Source organism: Perna viridis, chromosome 15 (assembly GCF_037379345.1).
Source record: "Perna viridis isolate PV_CMFRI_1.1 ecotype Kerala chromosome 15, ASM3737934v1, whole genome shotgun sequence".
NCBI lineage: Eukaryota > Metazoa > Mollusca > Bivalvia > Mytilida > Mytilidae > Perna > Perna viridis.
Genome location: NC_142459.1, coordinates 13803184 through 13827579, shown reverse-complemented (window position 1 = coordinate 13827579; position 24396 = coordinate 13803184). Strand labels below are relative to the sequence as shown.

General features: G+C 33.7%; 2 protein-coding genes across 11 annotated transcripts in view; one reads left to right on the top strand and one right to left on the bottom strand.

Annotated features, from left to right (window-relative positions):
* The first annotated feature begins 5 nt into the window (after positions 1-5).
* On the top strand, positions 6-10656 carry LOC148597032 (uncharacterized). The gene is made up of 4 exons (XM_088564363.1): positions 6-289; positions 1291-1663; positions 6724-8409; positions 9059-10656. Exons 1-4 carry the CDS (start codon positions 113-115, stop codon positions 10036-10038), a joined length of 3216 nt encoding a protein of 1071 aa, XP_088420489.1. The 5' UTR covers positions 6-112; the 3' UTR covers positions 10039-10656.
* Positions 10657-12567: 1911 nt separating this feature from the next.
* The window catches only part of LOC148597031 (hydroxysteroid 11-beta-dehydrogenase 1-like protein), a 71528-nt gene continuing 59699 nt past the window's right edge, over positions 12568-24396 (bottom strand). For all 10 annotated transcript variants that reach the window (XM_088562951.1, XM_088562944.1, XM_088562946.1 and 7 more), the window contains 6 exons: positions 23068-23147; positions 20915-21045; positions 20417-20515; positions 19444-19657; positions 18499-18636; positions 12568-17238 (listed from right to left, as the gene is read on the bottom strand). In XM_088562951.1, coding sequence (XP_088419077.1) covers positions 17009-17238; positions 18499-18636; positions 19444-19657; positions 20417-20515; positions 20915-21045; positions 23068-23140 — 885 coding nt within the window. In that variant the 5' untranslated portion in view covers positions 23141-23147 and the 3' untranslated portion in view covers positions 12568-17008. The remainder of the gene's footprint in view (positions 17239-18498; positions 18637-19443; positions 19658-20416; positions 20516-20914; positions 21046-23067; positions 23148-24396) is intronic.

The window sequence follows — 24396 nt, the reverse complement described above, 5'->3', positions numbered from 1 at the left end:
CGAAAGAGTTGTAATTAGCCACGGAATGAGAAGAACATGTTCTGTCAATTAGCGGCAGCCATCAACGTCATAGTTTTGTGGGAAATATTTTGTTCCCATTCTTAAAAAAAATATGGATATCATTTTTAAATTGTTGAATTTTGTTTTATTATTTGAACTCATTGAAAGTAGGGGAAGTATGCTGGAACCTCCACAAAGATCAAGCTTGTGGAGAGTCCGACCGTGGAAAAAGGATAAAACTTTTCCGAAAAATTTGGATGATTACGGCCTAAATTGTGGCGGCTTTTGGGTATGTATTGTAAAAAGTTTATTGAGTATGGAAACTAAAATAATTTTTCAAAATGGTTTTGTTTATTGTTCCACAAAAGGTATAATTCAAATACCCAAATATTGTAAATATACGTACTTTATCAAGCAATACGTGTACTCGCATTTGACGCTTAAATTATTAAGTCATTGAAACATTTTCTCATTATATACATGTACGACATTTTATACATGTAGTTTTCAGAGGGAGATTGAGGGTTGAGTTTGTCGGGTTGAAAGCCTCCCTTTTAGTCAAAGGCCTAGGAACCCCTATTCTAAATTTCTGGATCGACCCGGATTGTTACATGATTGAATATTGTACCTCGATATTATCATATTTTTGTTTTGTTCAAATTGAAAAATGATTGCACTTGCAGTCAATGTGTCTGTCCGTCTTTCATAATATTTTATCATAACTCGGTATCATAATATTGTTATTATACATGTATTGCTCGAACCTTACCCGCACGATAGTGTCCGTTATGCCCATGCTTCCTCTGTAAAGGAGATAGGTGACATTACTTTGCACAAAAAGTGTATTTCAATTACTGTAGAAGACCTCCAAGTATTTACCAGGTGGAAAGGTGTACAGAGCTAGTTTAAACATTATCACTGAGTTCAATATATATACATTTTACAAGAAAGTTTGACGTCTGAAAATGTCTTGCGATAGCGAACATACATGTGCCTCTCCAAAATGAGATTGCGGTTGTAATTGTCCACTCGGTACCAGAGAAGGGTCTGTGATTTCAGGTTAGGGTGACGTAGATCGAATTTAATGCCGAGCGAAGCGAGGAAAAAATTATTTTGCAAATTTGCAAAATTCAAGATTTCTTGCCAAAAATGTTGTTTTCCAAAGTTTAGGGTCGTATATCTGGCTCACCATTCCGTTCATTTGCGGCTGGTTACCGTATTCTCATTTATCATTATTATTATTATTATTTTTTGTTGATGCGATTAAATTATTTCATAATTCTGTTACAGCGCCTCCACGGCATCAATAAAGGAAAATGTGGGGTATGTGGTGATCCGTATGATGCTGAATCACGTCAAAACGAAGCTGGAGGAACCTTTGCAAATGGCATCATAGTGCGCAGATACAGACAGCACCGGAAGTTCATAAATGTTACAATCGATATAACATCAAATATAGGTGGATATTTCGAATTTCGCATTTGTCCACATAACAATTTGTCTGCAGTAGTTACACAAGAGTGTTTAGATAAACATCCGCTCACTATACATGAACATGGACGAAAGTTTTATCCAAAAGGCGATGAAAAGTTTAAGCTGGCATTAGATATGCCAAAAAATATAACGTGTAAACAATGTGTTCTTCAGTGGAAATGGAGAGGATGTAAGTATTCCTATGCATATGTCTACTTGTGGTTACCACTTACCTTTGTACCACGTGTGGGTGAAATGGTTAAGTTATCAAGAGCGAATTTCTCGCCATTTTGTGATTGGATCTGAAATAATCATTAATTTACTACCTAGTTTATCGATAGAATAATTGCGGAACCAGGAACCGGGGGTCGCAACCACAGGTACTTGAGGTCGAAATTTTTTTCTTTAAAAAGAAAAAAAAACGAAATCATGTGTTTTAACAGTAAATATTGCACTTATATTATCGATATGAAGTTTTCTGATATATGGGGGTCGACTGGTGTATGTTGGACCGCCACATAGGCAAGGCGCTATCTCATTAACAAAGAATCTCCCCATAAAGTAGGCACCGTTCCTTTGTCCCAAAACTGTATCCAATGTATGCTCCATGATCCATCTATATGAATTGAAATACGAAATTTGAAGACAATCTATTAATTAAGGGTCTTTTAGTGATTATTTTTCCCGGTTATTCCATAAAGTGAAAATGACAAAGTTCCTTGAAACGGAAAGTAAAATATCGCACAGCACTCACAATCGTATGCCCAATCCATATAAAACTTCATACGACCAATTTGGAGCAGAGAGAGTAATCAAGGGAACCAAGGTTATAGCGGTAATCAGGAAAATGTAATCCAGGGACAAAGACAAGACTTGGAAGAGTAATCATGGGAACCAAGGTTATAGCAGAAATCAAAAGAATGTAATCCAGGGACAAAGACTAGACATGAAAAACAGACATACACAACAAAGAACATAGAATAACTAAAATCATACATACAAAGTAACAAAAGCAAATGAGCAACTCGGACTCCACTAAAAACTGGGAGCATGGACCAGTTGTACCGGTAGGGCAAGTGTCCTCTGCTTTTCTAGAAACGCCCGCCGAGTTGCTCATAAAAAGGTCAAGTCCGTGATACACAGAAGAGGAAAGGAAAACTATGACACGTTGAACAAATCAGTTTTCATGGCGCAGACATACATAACATAAAGTAAATAAAATGATACATACAAAGTAACAAAAGCAAATGAGCAACTCGGAATAAAAACTGGGGGCATGGACCAGGTGCACCGGTCGGGTAAGCATCCTCTGCTTTCCTACAAACACACACCGATTTGCTCATGAAAAATGTCAAGTACGGGGTAAACGAAAGAGGATAGGAAAACTATGAAACGCTGAACAAATCAATTTTCACGGCGCAAATGGATGTACATGGAGATGCATGATTGTGACGAAATTAGGACTGTTGGAATGTCGAACAGACGGACAATCTGACTCCATTATACATGTACATGTACCATCCAATCGTTGAGTTAGATTATAAAAACATGTATAAGAAAATAGGTTATGACGGGAATTACAATAAATAAAAAAAGTTTGAACCAACACCCCTCCTCCGTCCCTTACATGTATACGTTATTAGTTATACAAGTTTCGTATTTATGCATAAAAGAAACAAAAAGGTCTAAATACAAAATGCACGTGTTTTATTGACAACAAAAATACCTATTTTGTAAAATTAAAACTCTAAGACAGTCATTCACATGTGTACTTTTAGTAGGTCATGATATTTGCTAAATATTTTAATGAATCTATGACGTGAAGTCAGTTGTTTTCCTATATCACTAATTTGATTTTTTAACGGAACGCACTACCAAACCTGTTGGTTCGCAGTAAGCGTGTTCTGTCGTTCATTTTAATGTCGTGATATGCCATTAAAAGAGAGTGTGAAGAGCTATAAATTATATCTAAATTACTCATGTTATTGATACGATGTTAATGGAAGTATTTGCTCAAGGTAATTATTGAACTATATTGCTTTCTGAGTATTGTTCAATGTTTAAGTAATATGACATTTTGACAAAAAAAAATCACCCCCCCCCCCCTGGCCACCCCTTTTGTATTTGCCGATCAGTGTGCTTGTTTATATGAGACAAAACAATACAGGACTATGTTACTAGGAGATTTTTACAGATGGGTCATGGAATCAAGGGGTCATTATAAAACAAATGTTAAAATTTGATATCTGTTATGGATTAATTGATGAAATAACATAAATTCTTTAATGTTAAAATTTTATTGAAATACAAAATAATTGACCTAAACTTTCAAATGGAAAATAAAAAAAACCAAAAAAAAAACATCATGTTAGCTTCATATGATCCACATGTTACCTGAAACCTGTGTAAACAGGTTCCCTTTCAGACCGGCGGCGGTTTTGTTCCATTTAGGCAGGCGTTCGGTTTACAGGGGTTCAAAAACACAGACATTGACAGGAAGAGATTTCAGAAAACAGATGTTCAATTTATTCAGGGTCCGGTTAAGACAGGTTCCGCTATGATATTAAAAGTGAAACAATTCCTGAATAAGTCTTGAAGATAATTACTTAACCTTACATGACAGCTATTTGATTAAAAAAATATACAGAAATAATATACGCTTTGTAGATAAAGATCTCAGATTAATGCAGACCAATTGTCATCTACATGTACATGGAATTATTGTTTTATTTAAAATACATAAATAATGGCATGCAATTGACAAGATACACACAACAAATATGTCACGACACTTTATTGTTATTACATTGTTGTCAATTATATACAAAGTAGCATAAAAACTATTTCGACGTAACGACAAAAACATATCATCACTCGCGAACGTTTCCGGCAAATAACCAATAGGAATGAAATACTCCGCGGTGTTTTTTCTATTGTTTATGAATTAAGCGTTCAAATATGCATGCGTAATAATGAGTGTATTGTATTTTGTAAACAGATATTCGTTTGATTTGTGTCGGAACAAGTGTTTTTACAGTTTTTTGCAATATCCAAATCCGTATCTCAGTCAACCGTGATGTACAAGAACATACAAGTAAAAAGGCACGCTTTTATTAAGTAAGAAAGGAAAATAGTGTTCGTACTCACAAAATTGCATGTGCGTTGATATTAAAAAAAAAAAGAAATAATTTAAATATGTTTTATTTAATATTGCTGTAGAAAACAACGAGTAATTTAGAACTCCCAGATTTTGAATGGCCAATTAGCGGTATAAATTTCCAATATCTGTAAACAATAACACAAGCAGTTGTGTTTTTATACGTGTACATGTAAATAAAATATAAGAATATGGGGCGCGGGTAACGTCTATTATAATGCTTGATTTTTATCATGTTTTTATCGCAACTTCTCCCCGATTTAAAAAGATGTGAATTTTGAATAATTTCCTAATTTTTTCCACCACTAACAGACACTCCTAATGGTGTCGCATTCAATTTATATAATACAGGCCAAATAGGAATCCAATAGGATGCGGAAGTTCAATTAGCCCTGGATTGTAACCAGTTTAAATTGGAATTTTAATTTGTCTTATGCCAAATTGTGATATCTCGATTTGCCCTAAAAGGATTTCTACTAAATTTTAGTACAAAATTTAAAAAGTTAAAATGTTCACTTCTTTAAAGAAACCGTGAAGCTAAATCTTTATTCTAATCGTAATCTTCAGTGTTTCTATGAAGCCTGGTTATCACTAAAGCATGTATCACACTTGTTATGAAACATTTTGGATGTATTTTCACGCATTATATGTCATAAACAAGGACATCACATATGTGTTATTGTCAATTTAGACGCCATATTAGGACAGGGAAGAATCAATCTGTACAAAAATGTAGTTCGATATTTACATAATTGGAAAAATGAATTGACATAAAGAATATTTCAATGTCATTCTATTTGTGTCAGTGAAACAACCGATGTTTTCTAATGCTTTTTAAATGAAAATATGAATTAGTAAGAGCTCTGTCTACCTAATAATCATGCTTGGGATAATTCATGTCGAAGCTTTATATGTTTTAATATCCTTCACTTCCTGATTTATTACGTACCACTCTACAGGTGTATATAAGCAGGGGCGGGGCCAGGGGAGGGCGTTATGGGCGTAAGCCAGTGGCGAATCCAGGGCGCTCCCAGGGGCCCTCAGAAAAAATTGTTGAAAAATTGTGTGTGTAATATCATGAAAAGCACTCACTTCGTGATTCTCACCGGTGACCCTGTTAAGAATTTTTTGGGAGCCCTCCTTACCTTAAACTCTGGATCCGCCACTGTATGCCCCCTTTCAAAGAAACTATTGCAAACTGCTAAATATTGTATTGCAGATTGCAATTTATCATATTCATTCACTAAACATATCGTAAACTGGTTTCCTTTTATGCTGATTCTCCCTTCATAAAACCCTGGATCCACCCATGATTAGCTATGAAACAGCCAACATAACGATGATTGATTGACTGACTGATTGTCTTTAGGAGGTTGAGGAACTATTAGCAAATATTCTAAGGGAGATACATGTAAATCGTATTTCGTCAGTTCACTTTTTTACTATGTAGTTTTATATCCGTCTCAAATATTTTCACTGATCACATATAACACTTTGTAGCTCATTTTATTAAATTTTCAAATGATAAAATTTATCTTCACAGTACTAGATTTGCAATTTAATGTGCACATGTATACATGATGTCTACATATTGTAGAGCTGCAATTTAAAGTACAGGGATCGTCCTTGAATTTTTGTTAATGTATTTCGGCAATAAAAAATAAACAAAATAAAACAAAACAAAAACAAAAACAAACAAAAACAAAAACAAAAAACCAAACAAACAAAACAATACAAAAAAAAATACAAATACAAAAAAAAACTTCTGAAATTTATATTTCAGATACATAACGTTAACTATTATAATGGTTCGTCCCTGATTCTTACTTGGATCTTTACCTTATTTGTTGTTATACAGTGAAACGCTCTAAAACGAACCCCTTTTTGACCTTGGGTTGGTTAAGTCAGGTCTTCGGTACACCAATATTCAAAATACATTTCAGTAGCAATAAAAGGTCTTTAAGGACTCTAACAGGTGTCTCGTCTAGAGAGGTTTTCGTATTATTCAGGGTTTGGATTAGCCAGCCAGGTTTCATTTTATAACTTGACAAAGGAGACAAAATTGCTAATTCCAGGTCTTTTTGTTCTTATAGCTTACAACTGGGGACGATGTGACGATGGGTACCAGGATGTTGGATGTGGTAACCAGGAAGAGTACTACAATTGTGCCGATATTGCCATCTTGCCGTCAAAACGTCGACGTAAGTCTACTCCAAAACCAGAACCATCGACGACAACAACAACCACTGCCGCACCAACCGACCAATGGGAACAAGTCGTCAATGAAAATATTGCCAAAGACGACAAACTGACTATTCCGATCCAAAAAGATGTGAAAACGATGATTAAAGACGTAAATGACGTTAAGTCGATCGATTCTATTTATAGGCCGTCTACAAATCTCATCGATCCATTTGGCATTGGCGATCAAGTACATACTGGAATATCGGGTATTCCGATTTATATAGTGCCAACAGATTCCAGTCCATTTCTTCCATCCGTTACTTTAATGCCTACTATTGTTCCTGGATTTAACGATAAGGTTGACCACGTTTTAGCTAAACCTCAAACAACAATGCCACCTATTTCTGTTGAACCGATCCCCATCCCAATGCCAACAGAACCGTCTTTATCGGGCACCAGTAAGGCTTCAAACCAAAATAAAATTTACGACTTAACGTCAGAGAAAGTTATGAATGGTGTAAAACAAGATCTGGTACAACCTCCCGGAAATGAAATTTCCAAGAAAGTAAACTTGATTGAAGGTAGTACCAAACAAGCTACTGGTGTAGGGGCGAGTAAAATTACTGGTTCAGGTAACGCGCCTGCTTCTGCTTCCGCTGCTTCTACTAACAAAGCACACCAACCTAATATTAATGCACAAAACACATCTCTTACCGATTTGCTATTTGAAGAGACTTCAACGCTTGACCCACCAACCATGCAAAAAAATTCAAATATGCTTAGTCAGATGTTTTACGGGGCAGTTGCCTCGGGTGTTGATCCTGAGCTTGAAAATCTTTTGCCATTTTCATTATTCCCTTTCAACTTACTGGGAGACCCCCAACAACAGCCTATATTTGGAGATACAGCCGATCAATTTATTAGAACAATGTACGCGCTGAATCAACAAAGAAAACTTAACTTGACAAATGAACAATCGGCCATGTTGGAATCCAAAATGTCAACCATGGATGCACCGTTATTACCAACGGTAGGAACGGGTATAAATAAACAGGTTGTGGCAACTAAACCGGAAACAATCTCGAAGGTTGAAGGTCAAACATCTCAAGTCAAGACCGAGGGTCAGGTTAGGACCACAGGGCAGTCCGTAACGGCAAATAATAATAGAAATGTTGAAAGATCAACGCGACAGGGAACAAAATCAACAGGACAGATTGTTGATCCTCTGTCAACTGCAACTAAGACTACCACTGGTATGCTGGAAACAACAGCTACTCCATGGAGCGAGATGTTGATTAACATGAATAGTATGTTAGTTAGCCTATCCGATCATATTGATACTATTGTCCAAGGTCAGAACACCGTCGCTAAAGGTCAAAACACTAGGATTCAAGGCCTTAGCACTGTAAGCAAAGGGCAGAACACCATCCAGGATCAGAACATCGACACTGATGTTCAAAATACCATCGACCAAGATCGGATCAATATCAATGAAGTCAATCAAACCAAAAAGGTCGACACTGTAACCGGAAATATACCACAAACCACAAGCAATATGACACGCCTTGCTAGTAAGTTAACTGATAAGCAACCAGGTAACATATTAACGCACATGCTTTATACAACTAACAGTAACTTAGCTATATCTGCTTAGTGTTGCACAATTAGTTTCAAAACACATGCTGAAGATAGTTAAACATGTCTAGTTTTAAAGGACAAAAATTTTTTGCTGAGCACACACAATGTAGTATATACAAATTTCAGGCTTCCAAAATTTCAGAAAATTTTGAAACAACCTGTTGAAAGGGTCTAGTTAAGATATTTTAGAAAATTGTTTTGTTTTCGTTTATGACTTTTTAAAACTTTGATAAATCATAATGCAATTTTCAATTTGTTTTGTTTAATTGTTATAGTTAGCTTAAGTATATCAATGTATGTGTAGTTGAATATTGAAGCACGGTGTACATGTACCAAACTTGTTCAGAGTAGCGGATTTCGACAACTGTTTGCATATCGGGAAAACACCGTCCGGGTTTTCATCGATTTAAAATGTATCCTTAATGCTTTTTTTATATTTCTATGAAAGTGTTTTCTCAAATGTTACAGATAAAATTTTGCGGTAATTTTTTTAACACCCCAAATCTCAATAATAATCTGTTTTAATGTATGATTCTTCACAATTAAAAAAAAAAATAGTTCAGTTAAACATTATAGGATTTATTATATTTCCTCCGATATTTACAGATGGAGTGGTCGTTTCTAATATACAGATATCAGGCGATTCCATTCACAAGGATACGCGAGACCGTGTAGGAAGGGTGCACTCGATTGGCAATGGACTGTTGACTTCACAGGTAGCCGACATAACGAGCAACTCAATTAATCAGAATCTGCAGTCACTTTCTCAAATGATACCGAACCAAATGGTTGCATCACAGTCCTCTAACGCAGACCAAAATACACCTTTGATAATTTCGGACCCGAAGTCACAATTTTCATTCGCGAATTTAGGTGCGAGAAATGTGGAGTTTGTGGATTCTCCACAAAGCAACGTTCGAATCCAGGCAAATATGAACACAGTTCAAAGTTCACCGAATAATCAGAATTTCGTGATAAGTGATGTTCCAGATAACACAGTTTCGGATGTAGCGCAATCTACATTAAATAAAAGATTTGTAGAAATATCAAAATCGAATGAAATCACGCAAAATTCGGTGGCTATGAAAAACACGCAAAAACAGAATGCGAATGCGATTTTGTTTGAGAAAATGCTTGGACGTTTAAACTCGGGCATAATGGTCTCTAATTCGAAACAAGCGAGGTCAACAGACTTTGTGCCGGTAAAACCTGTGTCGAAGGATTCAATGAAAAAAGCTTTGGAGACGCTTTATCGAAGTAATGCAAAGAAGACTACTAGTAATGAAAATTCAAAGCAATCAAAACCGCCGATAAATGTATGGAACATGGCAAAGAATTTAAATATAAACAAAAATCAAGTTCTACCGACAGAAGTAACTCCTTTTGGAAATGTACTTTTCAACCCGCTTTTAAACAATGGACTTTTAGTTCATCCTGGGACTCCAATGGGTACAGCGAACCCACCATTATTTAACGCGTTCGATGGTGTGACCAACAATATACTAAATGATTTATTATGGAATACTCAAACAACTACTGCTAGTCCTTTAGGCTTAGGCTTGTTTCAAGGTAACGTTATAGCATAAATTGTAAATGAGATCAATTTTACAAAACTACAGACACGTGTGTTTCAGGACTGAAATGTATGGCTCAAAATGCATTTAAACTGAAATAAAGGGGGATAAATATATTACCTATTTAAATTTGTCTCATCTATTTAGGTTTCCGTGTAGATAATTTATGAAGTGCAGTTCGGGATGTTTTAAAAAGTCCCTTCAATAATCATATTTCATTAGGGCAACTTGCTTTTATTACCTCGATTGATAGTGTAGTACATGTACTTATTTATGCAAAACTAGGCTTTAAGGTCAAAAGGTCAAATACTGTTTTAAGGATGACGACGATGAACAGGATGGACGATAGAATAAAGACAAAAGGCGTATAGGCAAATAAAAAGGGGGAGCAAAAACTAATACAGTATGTCCGTTATCGAATGTACCTGCAGTTAATCATGATTACTTTAAACAAACCATCAAAATTAGATGAAAAGAGGGGAGTTTTAAGTACATATTGAATGTGCTCATTGCATAAAAATTGTAGTCATCACATGCATTTCTACAAATTTAACTCAATTTAGTTACATTTATAAAATGCAAGTCATGCGTACCCGTATATTTGAATTTTTATATAACTGTTTCATTTAGTTAGCGTTAAATTGTTTTCATTTATAGATGATTTTTTTTGTTAATAAAACAATATAAGAAAACTATATATGTTAAATTGTATATGGTCAATTCATGTCACAAATCCTTTATAGCACCGCTTTGTTGTCCAAATATCCTGCGGGCTCAAAGTCTGCGACCGTGCTATAAATATGACTGGCGACTGGTTGGTACGGATCACGAGTCAGAATAATGTGTCCGAGTGAGGTGACATGTGTACCTTTACGAACTGGCACATTAAAACCTCACTCAGCATATTGGGCCATTACAAAGCAGGGTCTGTTCGATTGGTTAAATGCTCTCGTCCTGAAATTCATTAATTATGTGTCGTAGAAAATTTAACTATAATTAATCAATCAACCAGTTAAAATAAATATTGTTTCAGAAGATTCGAGTCTTATTGAAATTGGTGCACATTCGTTATAAAGACAAGAGTATAAATAGAACATAAACAAACGGTCAAATTTGCTGAAACTGAACTAACCAGGATTAAAGTTTACCTGTCCAGATGATATCTTGAACAGGATTTGTGTGGCCAGTTGGCACGGTGATAGACTGACCTATGGAACTTGCTTACCGTGGGTCAGTGGTAGAGTGCTTTATCGACCCATGATTATAATTTTCGACGTACACCCATGTTGTGATCCGAATTAATGTTTCTTTCAAGTTGTGCAGTTTTACAAATGTACGTTCCTCCCTGGATATTGCTTACATGTACATGTAGCAAGTGATTTTATGATTATTTCATCCATCTTTTTACCTATACAAATGTACATGCATGTACAGCTTACTAAATATGTACACGTTTACGAACACGAGTTCAGAATTAATATTCATACAAGATTTTAAGGAATACTATGCATAATACATTCAAGTGAACCACTTCAATAACAGATAAAAATACTATCCCCAACTAACACATGTATTACAAACCAGATGAGCTGCGAACAGCTGATGAATCGTTGGACCCCTAACCCCAGTTGAAAAATTCAATTTGATTAAAAAAAATGCTGGACAGAAAGCAAATTGTAGTTTCGAATTATCCAACTTTGCATAATTCTTAATCAGAACCCACTTAGCACATCGTAAGTTTTCTATTCACAACTCAAACGTTAAGCAAGAAATCGTTGTGGCTATGCAACTGTTCTTGTACGGACTAAGCGTTAGCATAGAAACTATGTTGTCTGAAGTCGTTGCGTCGAAAGTTCTAAGTCGTCAACATGATCTAGTTGATGTTAATGGCCAATGTTCAGTTTCAAGAATGACTTTGTAATATAACGAGAAAGGATATTGTGAATATGACAGAGACAATAACCCAACCGGAATGAAAACCTCCCATGGGTCTTCAAAAGACAAGGAAACCCTTCACACCACAGAGCAAACTGCAGCTGGCCCCAAAACAACATTTTACCCAGATACAGCGAAAGAGTTGTCCCTATATACCCCAGCAACATAACAATACACCGAAACTGAAAACAAAATAATACATACAATGTATAGTTCCATCTTCTTTACCGGATAAAACCTTCACCAAGCGGCAGTGGGTGACTTGTTAGAAGCAGGAACTTAGCACTTGAGTTGACCAGGGTTGTTTTATAGGTGGGGCTCGTTGTGCTTATTTCACTACGTACTTATTTGTCTTTCTTGTTGTTTGTCCGTTTGTTTGTGGATTTTCGAACATGCTTTTAATACCTACTGATTTTCTTTCATCGATTTCCCCCAATTTTCATTGGCAGCATGTTGGTATTTTCGATTAGCCTTCCTTTTAAATTTCTGGATCAAACCTTAGGTACACGATGCATTTCAAAAGTAACTTATAAATACACGTGTAGGGTACAAATGTCTAAACTAATTACATGTACTTACATTTAGTGTGAAAAAAAAAAGACCCTGTGAAAATGAGTATTTTATTAAAAAATGTATCAACAATGATATAAATTATGAGGTAGACAAAGCATTAGTGATAATGTTAGAAATAAATGCAGGATTTCTATCCTTCAAACTCATAAACAAAATGCAGTAATTATACCTAAGTACAGGTCCACATAAGAACTAAGCAGGTCATAAATGTCTCTCATACAATCATTATTTCATTATTATGTTGAAGTAAAACTTGAGCCTCACGAGAAATTCACATAACATGAACTTCATATGAAAGTTACATGAAGATTCGTGAGACAAGATTTTCATATGAACAAAGTCAGATTTTATTTGCTCAATTCAGGTGAATATGAAGTGAACATTTTAAATGATTTTTCTTGTGTACAGCCAAGAAAAACACAGGACCTGATACAAATAACAAATGTTCTAGTGCTAAAATAGCCTGGTAAAGAATGATATAAATACTTAAAGAATTATTGGGAAATATAGGTATAAAAATGATTCGGAATACCTTAACTGTATTACAACCAATTTCCAAATGTTTAAATGAGTCTTCATTCTTAATATATGGAAATGATTCTAAATGATTTCTAAAAAAAACAAAACAAAAAAACAAAACAAAAACAAAACAAACAAAACAAAACGATAATTTGCTGGCGTATTACTACACCTGTATTACCAACATTTCTACCTGATTATTACATGGATTTGTACTAATTTACAAAGAAAAAACATGACAATGCTATGTATTCACAAGTTTCTGAAACAAAATAACTTATAACCATGTAATAAGGTATAAATTTGGAGCATTCATCTGATTTTCATCACGAAAAGGTATTAATTCTCAAGTAGTTACTTTGACTTTTTCAATGAAAAATGAACTTTCTGTTCATGGCTTTCATTATCTGTACCAACACCTTTTTTTTAGACAAACAGATAACTCTGGTCATTCATCAAAATGAACATGGATATTTCTTAAGTTTCAAAATACTTGCTGACCATAAGAAACATCCTCCAGGCAGCCACCCTCCCACCCCCATTAAATGGTTGCTTCCAAAATTAGAATGGATTTCCCAACACTGTGATTATCTGAACGCATCTGATGAATGTTTATGTGTAAAAAAAGTAATACCATGTGTGGGACAAGATATAAAGTTCCAATTTATGTAAAATTCAGAAGCTGTCAATGTTAGAGGTGCTTCATGGTGAAGAAAAACCAACCAAACAAACCAGACTCCTTTATACACAGAGATCTGTATTTCTGAGAGAGAAAAAAAAAACATGCATCTTTCTCCTACTTAAATTCAACCAAATTAAGAATGATAACACTTATAGTGTCAATTTTATGTACAATCTATATTTTTTTTTAATCTAAAAAGTTTAATGATTGAAAGAAAAACTAAGACTAGTTATGTTGTATGAATAAGAAATATTGGATTTGGTTGCTTTTTATTATCCATGAATCAACTCCTGTCAGATATTTATAAAGACTGGTACTTAATTGCTTAACAAGTAGTAAATGAAAAGTTACTGAAAATATAAATCTGGACAAAATTATTGTTTTTTTTTTAGTAGTAAATGAAAAGTTACTGAAAATATAAATCTGGACAAAATTATTGTTTTTTTTAAGTCAATAACTTTTATAAATATATATTAATATAAAGTAATTAAGTACTTCTCCGTCTAGGAATCAGGCAAAATGTGTATAAGGTGTGGTACATTTTTTTTTTAAATGCAGAAATTTTATTGCATTATCCCAGTGTCTTTACCTATTAACCTTCATAACATAATCATTAAGCTGTTTGTCAAGTTTGCTCTTGTAAGATATTAATAGGTCAAATTCAGTTGAAAAGCAATAGTGGGAAAATTTTCCTGAACTTTTCCCTGATAAAAGCAGTAAAAATTATCTTAGTCACAGATGTCTCAAGACAGATTTGAATACATTATTGGATGTATCCTAGATGTATGAAATACATTTAAGGCAATGATGACTAAATTGGGAAAAATGAAGTGCCAGCCATTGCCTGATTCTTAAACAGAATGGTACTTAAAATGATTGCAAAAACAAAATGCATGCAAAAAAAAGTATATTGAGTAAAGGGGGCTTTATAGCTGTTAGTCAAGACCTCGTACAGTATCTGAACTGACCCATGCAACTAAAGTTGCGATCAGTGATAGATCACCAATCAGTAATTAATCCATCAAACCAAACCGCTTTAACTAGTAATCCCATTACCTGTCAACTAAGCGGTAAATATATTTTACGGATTACTTATTTCGTTTGCAACCACCAAACCAAACCAAAAAAAACAAAAAACAAAAAAAAAACAACAAAAACAAAAAAAAACAAAAACAAACCAATAACAAAACAAACAAACAACAACAAAAAAAAAAAAAACAACCAATCACCAGATTAATTAATTAAATGATGTTAATTTCAATCCTACTAAAATATGACTTGACACTTAAGTACTTGAAGACCTGCAACTATGACTGTGATTGTTCATCGATCACCAATCAGTTGGTTTATATATTTTAAGGATTGGTTTGTTTTGTTTTTTTTTTCAATTTCAACAAAAATTTACTCCAGATATAAATTTAGACATTTAATAATAACTTTTCTATTAAATTTGCCATTTTAAAATTTTTTTTTTTATGAAATGCAAATTGTTGAATTATAATTTTCTTTTCTAAGTAAATTTTATATGGCACTACATTTAAATCGTACCAATTAAAATTCCTTAATTTACATGAACCAATCATCCGTCCAATTACATTGTAAAACTGTGATCCGCCTAAAAATGTTCATTGTAATCAATCTTTTAAACGATCATTCATTCATTGGTCATAGATCCTTCAAAAAGTAGCGTGGATCACTTCAGGGACTGCTAATAACAGTAAAGCTAACAAGAAAACTTTGGACTATTCTACAAGATTAAGAACTCTGCAGTTATACTCTTTTAAACAGTATTAAATGGAACAGACTAAACAAACCTAAATATGGAGTAGCCCCATTATAGTGTTATCTACTGACAGACAGACAGAGATTAATCATTTGTCCTAAAGTGTGGTAACACAACATTTGCAGCACCCTTCTTTTTATTTTCCCTGATCTATAAACTTTAAGTAGTTTCTGATTATTGCACCAACTAAGAACCATGCAAAAGTGACCAATATGAATATTTTACAATAGTGAGCTTAGAATATATACCTATAACTTTCTTACAAGTTTTCTTTTGTTTAAAGGATTTAATATATCCCAGAGTAATTCAGAGAGCCCAATAAATACCTCAGCATTTTGGAGTTTAGATATATTTTTTTACAGCTAAAATGAAATTTGAATCAACATAAACTCACTAAAAAAAGTTCAGATAAATTTTCACCATTTTGTTTTAGTATTTCCTTATGATTCAGCATTACAAGGTACTATCATTGCTGAAACTACCTGTAAGGTATAATAAATAAACTTATCTCAGTATAATACATGTACTATGTACATGTATAACTTTTAGGAAGAAGTATAAATTAAGGAGGTAGGGTAAGGGACAGAACTCCTGAAATCATTGACATGTTTGATCATATTCAATTTCACCAAAACATTTCAAACTTTCATTTGAAACAGAATAAAATCACTCAAAGTTACTTTGATGCTAATATGAGATCGATGTAAAATGCTGAATACAAACATTCCAATGATTTTTAAGAGTTGTGTCCCTTACCCTAGGTCTACCTCCTTAAAAGCTTGATAGTTTAATGCATATATCGGTTTCATCTGGAAGACTTGGCTAAAGCTTAATAATGAGTTGCTGTATCTTTGGAGTTTTACTGACCAGTTAAAATTTCCAATGACTAGAAATACAGTGTGCTACACATCACTAAATGGTACCCTTTTAGGTGGACTGGAGTGTATTGAGAAAAGATATTAAAAAAATGAACCAGTTTACCTGGTTCACTGTCTTTCATCACTGTTCATGGTACCAGTCTACCCATGTGTAACCCATAAGTGATCTATGAACACACAAATAATACAGATCTCTCTAAGTAATAGGCAGATTGTCATTCAATACAGGTTTCAGTTATTGCAAAGTACTGCAAATTAGTTTTTGCAACAATTTTCTAAAATAACATGTAGAAAGAAACATAAAAAAGTCACGTAACTTCTTTTCCAGTTCAAAATAAAAATTGCCTACAATTTCAACAGAAATACTAGTTGTTAATTCTGAAATCATTGCCATTTCTTTATATTTTTGCAAAAATGTCAAAGGATTGAAAATGTAAAAAAAAAAAAAATGATGGAACTTTCAACAGTACTGACAAAATTTTTATTTTTTATTTTAGGAAGTTTCAAATATACATCTTTGTGCACATTGCAATAACTGATATTTAAGAGATAATACAAAAGCCCTGCCTTTATCTTAGAGAAATTGAAATTAAAAAAAACCTAACAGCTATCTCAGCTAATAGTATACACATATCGGTTGATATAGTCTACTGTCTTCGGCAGCCAGTCACGAAACATTGTCAATACCCGTGTTTCCATATAAGGAAAATAAATCTCTCTTGCTCGTAAAGCTCCACCTCTTATGATGGCGTAAGCAGCCTCTGGTGGTTCAGCTGCTTTTATATTGTTCAGTAAGAAAAACTGACCGAAATTTTTCAGTTCTGTAATAGCACTCTCTGTTGCTGAAAACATAAAACAAATTTGATGTAATGAGCCAAATCATTTCTTATACACATTTTAATAGAACAGCCTGACTGGAATCCTCAAGGACAAAGGAAGCAAGGAATACCTCTTCACAGCTGGAAAAGAAAAAGGCTGAAGGAACTGGAGGCAATTGGCAAGAGCTGGAGGTGAAGTGAAAAGAACGTCCCAAAACAGAGTGAGAAGGAGAGCAACTGTAGTAGCCCTATGCTCCACAAGGAGTGAAGAGGACTAAGTTAAGTAAGTCTGATAATAAGTACAAAAACCTACTCCAAAAGACAAGAAAGTTACAGCCTAGAAAACCTTAGCTACAGACGTACAGACCGATAAATATAGGGCATCCACCATAAAGTTGCCAGTCCCGTTAAAAATTATTTGACCATAATGTATAGTCAAGCAGAACAAAATTTAATAAATCCTTATTCATATACTGATGAATATCCAATCAACAACAGAGATTTCTATTGGATCATTCCACCAGATGAAAATTAGCATATTCAAGCTAAAAAGGGCATCTATGGGTGGGGTATTCATTGATAGCCTGTCATGTTGTGTTGTATCAAATATCCATGGAAACATGCTAAATTACAAATCAACACCAGATCTAACACAGATTTCTATATTTATTCTGACTTCATCATCTTAGAAGAACTAACTTTATCCTTTTCATATTCCAAGAAAGATAACTCCAATTCATCAAATATTTGGAGGAGGGATAATGGCTGTAACTTTTATGTAAATAATACAATCAACAAAATTTCAAACTCCAGTGCTGTAAATGTATCAATGTTCACAGATTCTGTCAAGTAAAAGAAAATAGCAATAGAACTATGAACGGAGTCTATGTAAAATCAACCAGGTCTATGACAAATTTTGCTCAATTTCCTTTGAAATCTACAGTGCAGTCTACAAAAAATTATGGTGGGTCTATGTTAACCAAAAATTTGTTTCCAACACTGTTCATCATATTTGCAGGTATCAATTTTCATGGTTTCAAAAAATGTTACGCTTTATATAGTGGTGAAAAATCCATTTCATGTGTACTATTTTTCACGGTTTTAAGTCCACTGCGAAAATAGCAAAAATTAGTACACTGCTGAAATACTAGTAGTGAAAATTAGTACACTATGAAAATTAATATATTTACGTTAATTAATTGGCATGCCCGAAGTTCAATAGTTGAAAATAATTATTTCTCTAAAACTTTGTAAAGGAAAGGAGGTATACCAGTTAAAACTTACCTACTAATCCAATAACACAGAGGGTAACAGATACATCACAGTTACGTAGTGCAAACTCTTGCCGTATGCTACCAAAAAATCCATCCAATGCAAACTTGGTTGATGAATATACTCCAGAAAACGGCTGTGCTACTTTTCCTACAGGCGCAAAAAGAAAATCAGATTTAGCCTAAACCTTGCTTATGTATGACTAAATAGTGATAATTGACCTTCAACAAATATCATTTTTGTTTCTTCTCAAATCCACTGATATTCACACAACTGACAAAGGCAATAGGGCTAAAATTTGAGCCTCCCGCCCTTTTTTTTTTTTTTTTTTCATAGTTCTTAAAATTGTCAGATATTATTTTTGCAATATATGGCTACCTTTTGATTATACACTATTCCTATGTACAGGTAAATAATCCACTACCAACTTGTTTATTTTTTAAAGACAGTGAAGGACTCGATAGGCGGATATAATAATATCGACTTTTAGATAAATGAAATAATACTTGCAGAAAGTTTAGGGTATTTTAAGCTACAATCAATATCAGAAGTTTTTTTTTCTCCAGTCACTGTCTTTAATGTTTTTTTTAAATCTTTATTGAGACTGCAACTAAATTCTTTGATGGTGCTCCATTAAGTAAGAGCAAGGAACAAAAAAAAAAACCTTAAACACTGTCTGTAGCAAACAAGTACTATCTTTTAAAAAACATAGCTGACACAGTATAATTTGTTCTCTTAACTTAAAATTTTCTACATTTCATCAGGAGATAAAACATGGCACACAATTTGGAATTCCGATACAGTTTCTTCGAACGTCACTTAGTTATCAGTATTTTGCCAGTCGGGAAACAGAACTTTGATCAGGTGACTTGCATTTCCATGGAAGAGAGTCTCTAAGGTCAAAGGGTAAAAAGCGAAACTATTCTGACTGCGTCGGAAAAAGGTTAAACTAGTTACCTGCTAATGAAGAGACAACCACAATGCTGCCTTTAGATTCCTCCAGAAATGGTAATGCATGTGAAGTCAGATGAACATATGATTTATAATTGACGTCTACTATTTTATCCATCCTAGTTAAGTTATCAGTAGATCCTTTCCACATACCCAGTGGAATTACTATAATGTGATTGAGGACTAAGTAATCTATTCCACCAAGCTTTGCAACAGCCTCCTGTAAAGACAGATAGATTGAACGAATATAGTTTACTATCCTATTTAAGACTGTATTTATACCTGGGTCTTGAATTTTTTGGTGTATTTTAGAGGTCAGTCTGAACAAGCCAATATAAATTCTGCAAAAATATTTACTGTAGGCTCATGTTCTTAATGTACTACATCATCTGCAAAATTAGAAACATATATTAATAACTTTAAAAAAATTGCAAAATTTTACACCCACAAAATAACCCATTTAATGTTTTTTTTTATGCATTCTTTTTTTAAAACTGTGTAAATTTAAACATACAGAAAGTGAAGTCAAATTAGGTTACAAATTATATCTGTACAGTGAAGCTTCCAGTTTTCTTAAATATTAAAACCATCTGACTTTTTCAGGATGGATTTTGAATTACCTCCCTTTAAACAAGTCATTACTTAATGCATTTGAACCAGGCAAGTTAATGTGAAACTATCAAACATATCTTTAATTGACGTGCAACACAAGAGAGATCAAACTGAAGCAGGGGCATGACCATCATGTACTTTCTCTAAAGTTAGCCGTGTATTGGCTGAAAAACAGACCAAAGCTAACATATAGTAAGGGGTAAATACTAGCAGTCACCCAGTATCCAATGGTTACCAGATTCTGAGCTGGGCTATCAAACTTTTAGGTAAAATTAAGTTAAATATATTAAGACTTTAGAGCAATAGAGTTACTTAGCCTTATAACTAGCTCTGTTGATGCTGAATTATACAAGTTAGAGTTACCTACCCTTATAACTAATTCTGTTGATGTCAAATTACTCATGTCTGCTGATATATAATGATATATTCCATCAGATCTCCCCAACTGTTTACATTTTGCTACAACCTACAAGATTTGAAAAAAAAGGTTTAAAGAAAAATGGGACCAATCAATGTGATAATTGAAAAAAACATACTGTAATTCATTTGAAGGACTACAAGCAAAAGTTTACAATATATCAGACAGACAGGCAGACAGACAGTCCAGCAGTCAAAATGATTCCTGAAGATCCACAACTTTTTTTTCAGAAAATATATATTCTAGTTTCCTCAGCAAACAGTTTTAAAGATTTCAGCTAAGGTAGGCAAAAGATCGCCCTGTCCTGAATAAATTTTGAAAATAGAGAAGAATATGTGTATATTTAATAAACAAGATAAAACCTTATAATTAGGTAATAAAATGTAGTAATGCATAGAAAAGAACTGAGAAGCATAGCAACAGTAAGACATTTTATATAATCTTTACCTCTTGTAATTTTTTCTCTCTCCTAGCAGTAACTAGGACATTAGCACCCATTTTGGCGTAGTGATATGCCATCTGTTCCCCAATCCCTGCTGATGCCCCTGTGATTATAACATTCTTCCCTTTTAGGCTATCTGTAAAAAAAATGTAATGATTTACAGCGGTATATTCAAAAACAGTGTTTACAGACATGATTTTATGAGATCTACAAACAAAGCAGAAATTGACGAAATCATAAGTAAATATGCAGTAAAAAAAGAATTGTAATGGTAAAATTCAGATTCGAAATAGCAGAATTCCCCTAAAAAGCAGGGAAAAAAATCATGTCTGTGTTCAGATTAGTTTATGATGAAAACTCTTTTCTGAGCATTTTATAATTCTTTATGGTCCTTTAATTTATGAAATATACGTAATTTGTACAGATTTCCTATTCAACTTTAAGAAAATGCAGTGATGGCTCCAGAAAGGCAGTTATTATAGAAGAAAAAAAGGGACAAGCAGGCTATAATAGCTTAATTCAAGTCAATTTTTACCCCTCCTCCACTCCTCCACCCCCCCCCCCCCCAAAAAAAAAAAAAAAAATGTGTGTACATAAACAAAAAAATATTCCACAAAGGAAGGTGGTTCCAGCCCAAAACACTCCCCACACCCTATTCACCACTGATGATAGTGATTTAGACTTGGTTAAAAAAAAGTTTAAACACAAAAATACTATAACCTAAATATAAAAATGTGTTACACAGAGATAACTTGATTGTGTGTGTTAGGATTTTAACATCTATCATTGGTTTGACAGTAACAAATTAAGTTTACTGGTGTCATGTCAATCAAGAGAAGCTCTGACAATATTCTTCCAATACTTTTATCTCCACTATATTTCAACTGTTAAATCTATCTGTGAAAAGGATTATCTTGAGTATAAAATCTGAATAAACTATTGTGAGCAAGTTCAAATGGACTTAAATGTATAACACTTGCTGGATGATCAATATATAAATTATATACCTTCATATAAATCTACATATAATAAGCGATCTTCCTACAAAATTTCATTGAAATCCCTTCAGCAGTGTAGGAGTTGCGCTTACTATATTTTACCATGTAAAACTCTTAATTTCGATTTTCTTTTTTTTGAGTCCTCAGACAATTATTATATTCATTTGTGTATCTCTACATATGATACCCAACCTTCCTATAAAATTTCATCAAAATCCCTTGAGCAGTTAAGGAGGAGTGTGGCTTACAATAAATGTGGACAGAAGGATGGCGGAGACGGACAGAAAGACATGGTGATAGCTATATACCCCCAAACTGTGTTAGTGGGCGGTATAACAAAGCCCGCATCAGGGCAGTGATTGGAATTAGACAGGGCAATGTGTCATTTATCACACTCCAGCTGAAAATGTCCCAATGTATTTTTTATACAGTACTTTTCTTTTTTTTAATTTCATTTGCCTAGGTCTTGGACCTTCCATACTTAACAGTGAGCTGTATTAAAGACTTTTTGTTTTCATGTGGACCTAAATTTCATTCTAAAATTTAAAAGGTCCCAAAACTTCTAATTTCCATACCTAATTTGATCCCCTGAGCTGTGGTCATCTATGGCACACAAAACAGTCCTTGATTATATAACTTTGATTCCTTTATTGGCTTTAAATCATGTTAAGCCCCACCACTAATACAGTACAGACTGATAGACAGACAGACCATCCAGTTTTCAGAACTTACATGACCAGTAGGAATGGAGTCAATGACGTCCTAGCTGCAAAATCGTAGCTCTTGATCTTTTTTTTCCTTTTTTTTCTATTTTGCGATCTAGACGTTAAGAAAATACAAAAAAATAGTTAGAGCTACGTTTCGCAGCTAGTGACGTCCTATATACGTTTTCAGGTGGATGCTCTGAAACTCTAACGTATCAAAATTGTTCAGTCAGAAGGGACGTATTTTGGAAATGACATATACAATTAGGAAGTGATTGTTTGAACCTTTAATGCAAAAGCTCAGCCTGTGTTATGGGACAACTGGAATATTCCTGTTGGTCATGACATCAGCGATTTAACAACATATTGGTGTATTTAAAAGTAAGTTAAACTTTTATCAGACAAACAAATAGCTCCAGTCCTAACAGACAAAGCCTATAATCATAATTTACAAACCTGGATTAAAATCATCAATCAGTGAGTAACCAACTATGACACCTAACACAGCAGCCAGTATCTTCTTCCACATTGCAATACTAAAACAGATGAAACATATTAAAAATTGTTGGAATTTTATGTATTGCTGTGTAAAGTTCATTGAACGCATAAAAATACTTTTTGATTTTGAAAACCATGGTACAATCAGTTTTCCTCAGCCAAGGACTCTCCTGTTTTATGAATCTGATCGAGCCTTGATATAATTTAAGGAGGTAGAGCCTGAGGTAAGGGAGGGACAAAACTCTTGAAATCAGTGATATGTTTGCATCATATTTAATTTCTTCAAAGCCTATCAAGCTTTCATTTCAAATAGAATGAAATAAATCAAAGCTACATTGATGGTCAGATGACATTGATGTAAAATGCATTACGCATACATTCCAACGATTTGTAAGAGTTATGTCCCTTACCCTAGGTCTTCCTCCTTAAAATCTCCCTTTCACTAAAACCATTTGCTGACTTGATCACTTTTTAAAATTTTCCTTTTTTTATGTCAAGATAATTCCTCTATTTTTCTGAACATCCCAACAAATGGTAACTAAAAAAAGCTTTACAACATTTGTCAAAAGTGGCTGTGGGAGTAAACTGTAGTAGATATTCACAGCCAAATTGGTATTGAATTCAACCAAGAATAATTCTATTAAATTTTTCACTAAAATGTTTGAATGAGGTTACTTTAACAAGTTAAAAATGTTCTCAGTAAAGGACAGAAAAGTTACAGTTCAAAAACAACTTGTGACAAATAGACAGATTATCGGTTGACTGCAACATTTTATGGCAGATCCCTGATTAATTAACTTAAGCTGGGAAAAAAATATCGGCAAACATTTGCAATCATCATAGCTGAGTCAGAGTAGGGAACAAGGTAAATTTTTCGAAAGTCTTTGCCCAAGGTTGCGAAAATACATTGTCAGGGGAGATTATTACCAAAGACTAATCGCCTATACTATTACATACAGCATTGACGAAAAAAAAATTAAAGTAGTCCAAATAATCAAGATCCATTTATCAGAATAATATGATTTACAATTTGTAAATCCAAAGATAACAATGGATAAGATTTGATATAATTTGTAGTTGTGAGATCTAGTGTTTGTTTAAATCTTGAGAAGCTTCTCGATTATCTTATATTATATTAAAATATATGATTTAAAAGGGATATACAAATAGTAATTCAAAACATTATGTGACAAAATTCCCACTAAGATGACATGACACTTAATTAATACAAGTTCTTGTAAGAATTGGGCAGTAATTTGGAAACCATCATCAGGATCATAAATACTG